We start from the raw sequence: 12,062 nt of genomic DNA on the forward strand, positions 1-12,062 counted from the left end.
AAGAATTGTGTGTAGAATAGATCTAGGTAAGATAAACACGAAGCTCAATGTGACATTTAAGTGGCTTGAATGTTTGAAAAAATGAAATGGGATAAGCTGTTGGTAGGAAGGATATTATTAGAATTAAGTACACTTTTGATTAAAAAAAGCAAATTATATATGATGCACCTTTGATTAAAAAATAAATTACTTGAAAATTGCATAACCTTAAATAAGTCCTTTGGTCAAACACCCAAAGATATTGAAGGAAATCAAAATATTAATTAGGGCTGTCATGTAGTGCCAAGAAACCTCCTAACTAGATAGTTTGGATGGCCCATGCTGAATTAATTAATTAATCAATTATCAGAATTACACTTACATGTGAATAGTCTGATGAATTACTGAAAACACACACTTGTCAAGGCCACAGTGAAAGCACACATCCAGTTTTCCATTACAAAATAAAGCCCTACAAAGAGATAACATAACGCAGGAGCCCTAAAGTAAAATGACAAGTCTAATGATTAACAATATACTGGAAGAAGCACAAAATGACAATGGAATTGCTTGCAGCTTCAAGGTCTTGTCCTCTTGTTAGCACTGTTTTATGTGTTCAGCTTGTTCCAGGGTGATCTTCACACAGTTTCCACGTATATAGTTGTCGTCGCATGCACCACATAAAGTGTTCTCATGCTCTTCTTCATCTTCCTCATCGATGTCTGTCCCTCTCTCTTCATCTCCTTTTGGAGGTGATGATAAATCCTACAAAGAACAGTTACAACTTCCTTGCCTTCGTCGCTAAATTTCGTCGCAAATAGGCAGTATTTTTGTAGTGATAGAACAACAAAAAGTAGGAAGGTTGATGATCTAAGATAAATCCAACAGTTACAACTTCCTTGCCTTCAAGAAGCATAACAAGTTCATTATCTTCATCTTTGAAAGTTCATTTGGATGAGTGAGAAATTAATGTACTTTTTCTTCTACTTTTAAACAACTAAGATTTAGACTTAGGCTTTATACTCTTCCGCTTTTGTTGCTCTTTCCAATGAATAAGAAAATATAACAATGGATCATAGGTGAGAATGATGTTTTCCTCACAATGAAGTTAAATTAATAGAATATGAAGTCCTCTAAGTAGTTATACGACGACAATTCGAGGACAAAAATACAAGAGAATAATTTGCTACAAGAACATCAGTATTGCAATGGCATGTAATAGACAAGAACATCAACTCTTAAGGCTAATAAACTCTATAGTCATACTAACTACAAGAAAATATATATACCAATATAAATCTTAATAATTGATTTGTTAATTGTCAAATGATTTTTGTTTTGTTCAATTTCATCTATCTCTTAGAATATTATGAAGAAGTTATGATTTGTAAGTATAGGTTATGATTTGGCAAATCAATAGAAGGTTTGTCCAAGACTATACCACCGTCTTATACCCGTTTAGTTCAAGACATGGTCTATATGTATCAATCCCCACTAGGTTGACTATGTCACACCTAGCCCAAGTTTACTTTCTTATCCTGTGGATTCAAGTTACTTGTACATGTACCCAATAGTATCATACTCTTAACATGTGATGCTTTGGCCAAAGACTTTCAGTAACAATCTTAACAAACGATCGTAGGGTATATATCTCTTTTTCAAAAAGCGGTGAATCCTATGTTTGCTATTCAAACACCTTCGGACACTTCAACTTATACTCAATCATCCCGGGTCCACACCTCATCGGAAATATTTGCTTAAGATGTCAAAGTATTAACCTCCATGACCAAGGTGACTTGAATACTACAAGTCAAAGGAAACTCACACTTAAGCTGTACTGAGATTTCCATTGACATATATATAGAATCATATGCAGTCTCACGGCAGGTCACTCCAATGAACTAGTTACCTTTAACTAGCATTCACATTTAACTCTCAACATCCAGTGTCTCCAACAAGTGAGAGCAACTGTTTGACAAACCAAGGAATTTGAAACGTGCTCGTCTCAACAAAATTAATGATGGTGTCCACGTTCATCAATTCTATGAATCTCTCAAAGAATATACTCTGCTTCATAGCTTTCTGCACATCTCAATACATGAACCGATTAGGTCGACTGCGTACTTGCTTGGCTTGAACTGGGTCGGGTGATAACCACCCCTCCTGAAAATACTTTATAAACTCTATCCGTTAATCCTTATCTTCCATCGTCTAGTCTACTTCAACCCACAGCTACAACTCCACCTGGAATACTACTTCCCGGATTGTCTAGTCCCCCAATGAGGTGACCATGCTGACAAGTTCATCAGCACGACTATTCTCGGTCCTAGGAATGTGCTTCATGACTTCCTCTATAAAGTGCTCCTTGGCCCTCTCCGAGGCTTCACTGTACTTCTGAAGCTTTTCACCCTTGATGTCATACGTGTCTTTCACTTGCTATGTAACCAATTGTGAATCAAGGTGAACTATAAAAATGAATGATGTGTATGCTTGCACAAGAAAGAGTAATTAAAGAAATTAGAATATATCATACTGATAAAATATAATTAAAATTTATAATTATTTTTTTCTATGATTTTTTTTAAACTTGAGTTACCCAACTTCTCCTCTTTGTCTTTCATATTCTCAAGTTAATTAAGCAACAATAAAACAGTCTTGATTTAACACAATTTATGAATGTGTACCGGGAGAGGAAAAATAATATACACAGTCAAATTAATTAATCAAGGGATAAAAAGATATCAAAAATAAAATGCACATGATAGATTATTAACCAAGTGGAGTAGATCAAAAAGTCCCTAGACCCTATAACATTCATCAAGATTGAATACGTAGTAGCATATATATTAGTCCCTAGTCCCTAGCCGAGTTAGATGAAGAACTGCATGGGGCTCTAGGTCCCTACATAAGCCAAGGACTAACCTGTGATTGAGCTGCTGACTATCCAAGGCTATCATGCAACAGCAGTAGCATTAAAACTAATTTGAGGCAGTAATCCTTTTATCGATACAAGTAGCATAAGTGTGTATAAATTGTACTTTAGATTTACTTGAAAGGCAAATTAAAAAAGAAAGAAAGAAAGAAGCACTTGTAATTGGTATACCTTTTACAATGGTATGCCTTGTTTAGGGAGTAAACAAGCACCTGCAGTCCACTTTTGGGGTTTCTAAGCCATCAGTTGGAAGCCCCTTGATCCAAGAAGCTGTAGAGTGTATGTTTCTGACACCTGAAAAATGTATTCAGCTTACAAAATGGTTTATCATCCATGAATTCATGTGATCAAAATTTCTGTTTGTTCATCAAAATGTTTGATAGTCTTTTGATGGCGATTCAACCACGGCAATTCAAGGAACTCAAAATGTAGCTTGAATCATACTTTGGAGTGAAATGTCTCCTCATTGAAGCACCTGCAGTCCACTTTTGGGGGTTTCTAAGCCATCGGTTGGAAGCCCCTTGATCCAAGAAGCTGTAGAGTGTATGTTTCTGACACTTGAGGAATGTATTCAGCTTACAAAATGGTTTATCATCCATGAATTCATGTGATCAAAATTTCTGTTTGTTCATCAAAATGTTTGATAGTCTTGTGATGGCGATTCAACCACGGCAATTCAAGGAACTCAAAATCTAGCTTGAATCAAACTTTGGAGTGAAATGTCTCCTCATTGTGTTTAAGTGTATAAAAGATGGCTACTCAAGACATATTGGAGGATCTGAAGACAACATGGATTATTTAGTTGCAACCATTACATACACAATTGATTGTTTTAGCCCTTCTTCCCTGCTTTAGGGTTGAACTTTTCTCGTCCAGAGTTTTGAACTTGTTTATTAGGAGCTAGATGGCTTGAATCTTTTCGGGGAAGAATGCAAACAGGGTGTGAGTTCTTCACTTGCCTTGAGTTTAGATGATTTGTTTCAGTGTTCTTCACATCCTGAAACAAAAGACATTTGTTACTGAAGGGGGGAAACCATGCAAACAAACAATCCAATAATCACAAAACGAGAACAAAAAAAATTGCCAAAGAAGAAAACACAAGCACAAATCTTTTTGAAATGTTTGTTTATGAGTTGCCAAGATTTTTTAAAAAAAATCATACACACCTAAAATGTTAAAATTATGATTTTTTTTGTTGGAATATAATCAAAGTCTCACATTGAAAATACATAGAAAAGATCTTGGGGTTATAAGATGGAGATATCTATATTAGTTTAAGGTCTTTTGGGTAAAACACAAAAACAAAACCATGAGGGTGTAAGCCCAAAGTGGACAATATCATACCGTTTTGAAGATATATGTGGATTCCATCGGATCTAACAGTGGTATTAGAGCAGATCTATATGGTACCATGTGGAAACCCTCATAAAAGAATGATTGGGGCTCCTAATAAGGAGTCCATTTGGATCTAGACCAATAAGGGGTCCGTTGGGATCGTTAATTGTTGGGATACAATCAAAGTCTCACATGAAAAATATATGGAAAAGATTCTGAAGTTATAAGATGGAGATATCTATATTGGTATGAGACATTTTGAGTAAAGTCCACAAATAAAACCATGAGAGTTTGGGTCCAAAATAAATAATATCATACCATTTTAAAGATATACATGGATTCCATTGGAACAAATATTTTTAATAATTCAAGTGTTTGAATTTCGCCTAATTAATTCTAGAAGTATATGATCTTCTTTTTTATCGGATAATTCCAGAATACAGCTTATACCCATTCAAAAGTCTAAGTTTTTCAATATTTATTCTATTTGAGATTCAAACTCTAAGTGGGTGCTAAAACACATGTGAACTTATTTGGAGTACAACTTATGCACATTTAAAAATAAACATATTCATTCCATTTGAAATTCAAACTTGATAACAAAAATTATGATCAATTTTATTGCTTGAAATTTCATGATAATAAAAATCGTAGAAAAATTTTATAAAAAAAAGAAAAGAGATTCCAGAGTAGAAGAACCACACCTTGTGTTTGTTTTCGTCGTTGTCATTTGAACCTCTTGATCTGAACTTGCCAAACCCTACATTTGTCCTCCATCCGCTGCTCTCATTCTTTGCCTTGGGATTCTTCTCAACGTCCCTTCCACTTCGCGAGCAAGGCTGCTGCTTTCTCAGCTTCCCTGGACTCTCCGACTTTGAGCTCCTAGTGATCGAGAACACTTTGCAGGTAGCCGCTACCAGATTCGCCGGAGGTTTGTCGGAGAATCCCGAGATCGGCGGCGGAGTTCTCGACTTCGCTAGAGATAAAGCATGTGTGTTTGTTGGTCTCTTACAGACATTGCTGCCGGAGTTGGACGGTTTGCACGTCGCCGTGGGCGTCGCCGACTTGGAAGAGGAAGTAGATTGGGCACCTGGGGATTTGGGCGGCTGGGCCTTGGCTTCCTCTGCTTTTCCTTTGAACTGCTCGAGATGAGTAGGTTTGTAATTAACAACAAATGAAATTAGGGTGTTATTGTACTACAATTCGTATTAAAATAAATAAATATATATATATATATAGGAAATTGATCAGCCGCGCACCTTCCCTACGCGATCCCGTCCGCACCTTCTCCTACCCACGCCCACTGCCGCCGCGATTTCATCGCCGTCCGGCCATCTCCGGCCGCCGGACCGGACCCGATCGACGCGCCACTGGCCGGCGCGTTGACCGGCGTCGGTCCGGCGGCCGGAGATGGCCGGACGGCGGCGAATTTGGCCGGAAACCGAGACCACAGTGACTGGCGCCGTTTCCGGCCAAATCGCGGCCGGAATCCGGCCAAACCGCCGGCGCCGGGCGGTCCTTCCCCGGCCGGTCTCCGGCCGGAGACCGGCCGGCGGAAGGACCGCCGCCGGCCATCTCCGGCCGCCGGACCGACGCCGGTCGACGCGCCGACGAGTGGCGCGTCGATCGGGCCTGGTCCGGCGGCCGGAGATGGCCGGACGGCGATGAAATCGCGGCGGCAGTGGCTGTGGGTGGCAGAGCTGCGGATTCCGGCCGAATTCGCGGCCGTCCGGTCACCGGAGGCCGCCGGACCGACGCCGGTCGATGCGCCGGCGAGTGGTGCGTCGATCGGGCCCGGTCCGGTCGCCGGAGGTGGCCGGACGGCGGAACGGCAGCGGCGGCAGTGAGCGTGGGTCGGGTGTCGCGCACGGTTCGCGGACGGGGATTCGCGCAGTAGATCACTTCTCTATATATATATATATATATATATATGAGTCCTGATCTCCTGCGCGAACCACCGTACGCGACACCTGCGCACCGCTCCGACCCACCGCCGTTTCCACCGCCGTCGCGCCGCCGTCCGGTCACCGACGGCCGCCGGACCGGATGCGTTGGAAAGCCATCTCGCTGGCGCTCCGGCCGGGGCCGGATTCCGGCCGGATTGTGGCCGGAATCCGGCCGGAATCCGGCCAGAAACGCGACAGAACGGCTGTTGGCCGATTTCAGCGGAAATCGACCGGATTCCGACCGAATCACGGCCGGAGACCGGCCGCGGTCGACGCGCCGGCGCCGGGCGCGTCGACCGCGGCCGGTCTCCGGCCGTGATTCGGTCGGAATCCGGCCGATTCGGCCGGAATCGGCCAACAGTAGCTGTTGGCCGATTCCGGCCGAAATTCGGCCGGATTCAGGCCGAATTTGGCCGGAATCCGACCACCGGACCCGGCGCCGGTGAGTTGCGCATCCATCGGTGCCGGTCCGGTGGCCGGAGATGGCCGGACGCCGGTGAACAGCTGCGGTGAAGGAGCAAACGTCCGAGGAGAAACACTGTGCGTCGATCGGAGAAACGGACGGTGTTGATTGCGTCGCGCACGGGGAGCGCAGGATAACGGAGCGCAGGTGATCAAATTTCATATATATATATATATATATATATATATATATATATTTATATAATATTTATCTTGCACTTCACTGTACACATCTGATGAGTATATAAATTTTTTTTATTATAAATAATTTTTTATACTTATTAACACTGTAACTCAATTCCTAAATTCTAAAGATAAAAATTTAATTGACTTAACCACAAGTTAAACTAAATAAATAATATTATCAATGTACAGTTGCATATCATGCATCACATATGAGATCAATTTCCTTTCTTTATATAACATAACTCATGAGCATCTAAATTTTTTTATTTTGAAATTTTTGTGTGCTTAATACTATAACTCAACCTCTAAATCTTAAAAAAAAAATCTTAAATGATTTAATTATAAAATAATAATAATAATACAATACTATTCCTTTTTGGGGCATCTGAAAGTGATTTGGTCGCCTAGATGCTTTTATCGAGCACGTTGTGTGCACAGACAAGCATGCAAAATATCAGATTCATGTATATATATACGAGATTGATACCCTACGCGTCTTCTTATGCACGACTGTCCATGATAGAACATCGTCCGCCCACTCGAAACCCGAAACAGTTTACAATGCAATTTTTTGTTTATTTTTTGGTTTGCAATTAAACCATTTAAAAATTTTTCCTTTAAGATTGAGGGGTTGGGTTATAATAATAAGCATAAAAAAATTTAAAATAAAAAAAATTGAATTGCTTATGGAATGTGTCAGATTGTTATCCTGCATTTCTTATTTAGCATACTCTGCGAGCAATTAAATTTTTTTATTTTAAAATTATTTTTGTGCTTAATACTATACTAAACCTTAAAGTGAATATATATATATATATATATCATTTTTATTAAAATTACTAAAATTTAAACAAAATCATTTCAATAGGATTAAAATCAATTTAAAACTAATATAACAACAAATGAAATTAGGAGGACCTTAATTATCATTCATTTAGTCCAAGAGGCATTTTCAAAATAACATCCACCCTAACTTTCATTTTAAATATCTTTATTTTAGTATTAGTTTAATATAACTGCTACAACATGTTAAATATTAAAAATTAAAAAATAATTTAATTTTATCAAAAATATTATAGATAAAATATTTTTATATAAAAAATTTATCAACTTAATCAAAAATATTTTTAAAATAAAAAAATATATCAAAGATAAAAAAATGAAGGAAATCGGTTAGTTTTGTACGTACTCTGGAAGGAACGAAAGGATGGAGCAGAGCGATGTCTTTGTGCAAAACCGGCTTGGCTCGGCTCGTCGCTTCCATCTCAATAGAGGGAAATAAGGGCGTCGCTGGGGGTGTCTTTAGCCTACAACAACATACATTAGTCATATATTGTCATTCTATAAATACTTCATTGACCAAATTTCACGAGCTCAAATTTTTGCTAAAAAAGGAAAGGAAAGGAAAGCATGAAATAAGTTAGGGTTTCGGGAACCAATCGTAATCATGTTTGCTGCTCTCCGCATTGAGGAAATCTCTTCTGCCCAAGGAGATCTGGTGCAATCGATAGAGATCTGCGCCAACATCATATATGTGAAAACCAAATACTAAGAAGTTAAATTCACTAAATAATAATATCTCAATGTATTTTATTTTAGAGAATGAATTTAAAAAAAATTGGGTTCAATATAGTGTATCATGATAATGTTTGACGGCATAAGTGTAATAAGGAAACTGAGTTGAATACATAGGAGTTTGTTTGGAATGATTTGAACATCTCTAGATCCGTTAGTCACTTTTGGGACAAAATCGACTGATGGACATAGATTATTCTAAAATTAGAAATTGAATTTTATATGATATAGGAGATTCTCATGAACTCATTTATAATGTCGAATAGTAAATATCATCGTCTTACTATTTACAATGAACTTTCAATATCATTTACAATGAACTTATTATAAAAAGGAATTAGGTGGCAGTTTAGTTGTGATAGTACTGTTTCATATATGTTACAACATAAATATTAAATTTTAAATTTTGAAATACCTTAATTTTTGACTCGAGTTGAATTATGAGACACACAATATATCAAATCGAAGCTCATTCAGAGATCTTCGATTTAATATATTGTGTATCTCATGGTTGAACCTAAATCAAAAGTTATAGTCTCTCAAAATTTAAGATTTAATATTTATATTGTAACGCTATGAAACCATAACTATTACAACTGATATGTCACACAATTATAACAGCTACGATTTTATAGTTACTATACAGTTGTAGTAGTTATAATTTCGTAATGGTTACACTGTCAATATTAAATTTTAAATTTTGAGAGGTAATAATTTTTAATTCAGATTGAACCATGTAACACCATATATATGTATATATATATATAGAGAGAGAGAGAGAAGTGATCTGCCGCGCAACAAACGACCTCCCTTCGTTCATCGTTGCCGTTCGTCGCCGTCCGATCACCGTTGGCCGCAATTTCGGACTCGTTGGAAGCGCAACTCGACGGTGCACACATTGGCATCGGATTCCGGCCGGATTGTGGCCGGAATCCGGCCAGAAACGCGACAGAGGATCTGTTCGGCGCTTTCAGTGGAAATCGGCCAAAATCCGGCCGAATCACGGCCGGAGACCGGCCGCGGTCGATGCGCCGGCGCGCCAGCGCCGGGCGAGACCGGCCGCGATTTGGCCGGAATCGGCCAACAGCGTCTGTTGGGCGATTCCGGCCGAATCACAGCCGGAGACCGGCCGCGGTCGACGCGCTGGCGCCGGGAGCGTCGATCGCGGCCGGTCTCCGGCTGTGATTCGGCCGGAATCCGGCCGATTTCGGCCGGAATCGCCCAACAGACGCTCTGTCGCGTTTCTGGCCGGATTTCGGTCGGATTCCGGCCACAATCCGGTTGGAATCCGGGCCCGACCGGAGCGCCGGCGAGTTGGCCTTCCAACGCATCCGGTCCGACGGCCGTTGGTGGCCGGACGACGGTGAATAGTGGCGGAGAAGCGGCGAACGTCGGAGGAGAAGCCGGAGTCACGGACGGGTGCGCAGGGATTTGTCGCGCGGCAGATCATAATTTTATATATATATATATATATATATGAAAAAAATACTAATACGTTAAATTCACTAAATGATATCCCAATGTATTTTATTATAGAGAAAATTTAATTATAATAGTAAACAGTTAAATTCACCAAATTATAATAATAAAACATAAAAATTATAAGTAAAAAAAGCCTCTCATTATCAAATTAAAAAGGCACTTGTTTTTTTAAAAAAAAATATTAAAATACTACTTTATCTATAAATTATTTTAACCAAACCAACTCTATCTTATGTTGTTTTAACTCAATTTAGAACTGTTTTAATCAAAACAGCTAAATTTAGATTTATTTTGACTTAGTTTAGAATACTTTTGATAAAGCAAATTAAAGCAGTCATCTTAGAGTTGTTTGGTACAAAATAATTTTAAAATGGTACTATTTTATAAAAAAATAATTTTAGATAGAAAATTATCATTTTAATAATTTTTAAAAGAAAAACACCACAAATATACCTTGAGCAGGCTCGAATTCTATGGATTCTGGTTGGAGGAGGCTGATGGCCCTCTCTTTATCGCGCTTCAAAATCTCCCCAAACAGAACCAAATCTTTCTGCTCTTCTTCTTCCTCCATCTTCCTCCTGCTCTCAGGTTTCAACCTAGTAAAAACAGGAACAGGAGGCATCATCAATGGGCTAGCTGATCTCAATACGAACGAATCTGAAGAAGAAGACAGTGTGTGTATATATATATATATTTGCCGGCGATTCCAATGGTTGTACACATGTAGGTGGAGGTTTGTGGGTTTCCATTTGGCACTGCACTGCACTCTTTATTTGATTTGCGTCCGCCGGCGCAGCACCTTGTCCAATTCTATCATTGTTTGGTAAGTCGCTCCAAGATAAAATTAAAAAAAAGGAGATATTTCAAGTATGAGTGTCCCCCTGAATGTATTGAAGCTGTAAAAAATTCAGAAGAATAATAAAGAGAATTAAAATTTAAATTTTAAATGAGATAAAGTTAATTTTTGAATATATATATAAATTATATTTTAGATTTATCCTATAGAAGAAGCAAAGTAGGAGGAAGACGATCTATCTCGAGATTAAAATAATTAAATTATAAAAAAATATTGAATGATAAAGAATGACTGTTTCGGTTAATACCGCGGATGGTCAAGCCACCAGTCAACGAACTACCTGACAAAGATGATACTGGGACCTAACGCAGAGGCGAGACCGAGAGGGAGCGTCGAACCAAAACATCACTTGAAACAGACTCCAAGAGAGAGGTTGGACTGGCGCGGGGGAGTCTTGGCAAACCACTCCGACGCTCAAGTTAGAGTTCCGATGAGGACCAAATGAAACGAAGAGCAAGTAGTGAGAGTAGTAAGAGTTTCAGAGATTGGACTCTTTGCATGATGGTGAGTTGCTCTTTTTATAACCTGCATTAGTGCTTCTTCTGTAGGGTCGACTGATGTATGCCTTGGATCGCCACACGCTATCAAAAGCAACTTCCTTTTGCCCCCTCAGCTTCTGGCAGTATGTGTAGGGAAGACGCATAGGCGAAGATTGGGTCTGACACCAATATCTTCCTTTTGGTGATATGTGCGTGCCACGAGGTTAGAGGAAGAGACCATGTATAACATACGCCTTTTATGTGGTAGTGCAGAAAGGAGGGGTGTTAGAAGGAAACAAACTTGTGCTATTTGCAGACAAGTTCCTCTTCAAGCGGAGGCGCCTAGGGCTAGTGTGTCAGAGACGCATAGCTAGGGTTGGGGTCTAGCCTGAGTGAGGTGGAGTGGCTAGGATGGTATGCAGAAGTGATGTTGGTGGAGATGAGGACAGCCGAGACAAAGCTATCCGAGATGGAGTTGGCCACGAGGGGCTGCTAGTCGAGACGGGATCGGCCGAGAGGAGAGCAATTGCTGACCAGACGATAGTCACTACTGTCGAGACGAGAGTAACCACTTCCAGCAGAAACGAGAGTAGCTAACGGGCAGGACAAGAGTGACTGCTGATCGAGACAAATCAAAGATAGGGTAAAAGTCATGCGGACTCGCACTGACACCTTAGTTGGAACTTTGACCATTAAAAGACTTGCAAGAGAGCCACGTCGTTTATCTTGACCATCCGCATCAATGACATTTTGATTTTTTATAAATAGCTATATCTTGAAGAGTTAATAATCCTGACATTAAGTCCTGAGGTAATGGTGTAACGATAAAA

General features: G+C 39.8%; 1 protein-coding gene across 1 annotated transcript; it reads right to left on the reverse strand.

Annotated features, from left to right (window-relative positions):
• Nucleotides 1-3,613: 3,613 nt before the first annotated feature.
• Nucleotides 3,614-10,519, reverse strand: LOC141826982 (uncharacterized). Its single transcript, XM_074714285.1, has 5 exons — nucleotides 10,351-10,519; nucleotides 8,277-8,355; nucleotides 8,030-8,147; nucleotides 4,951-5,385; nucleotides 3,614-3,908 (listed from the first exon to the last, which is right to left on the reverse strand). Exons 1-5 carry the CDS (start codon nucleotides 10,517-10,519, stop codon nucleotides 3,744-3,746), a joined length of 966 nt encoding a protein of 321 aa, XP_074570386.1. The 3' UTR covers nucleotides 3,614-3,743.
• Between the last annotated feature and the right edge of the window lie 1,543 nt (nucleotides 10,520-12,062).

This window comes from Curcuma longa, chromosome 1 (genome assembly GCF_044706935.1).
Source record: "Curcuma longa cultivar G26 ecotype Majalengka, Jawa Barat chromosome 1, ITB_CL_G26_1.1, whole genome shotgun sequence".
Taxonomy (NCBI): Eukaryota; Viridiplantae; Streptophyta; class Magnoliopsida; order Zingiberales; family Zingiberaceae; genus Curcuma; species Curcuma longa.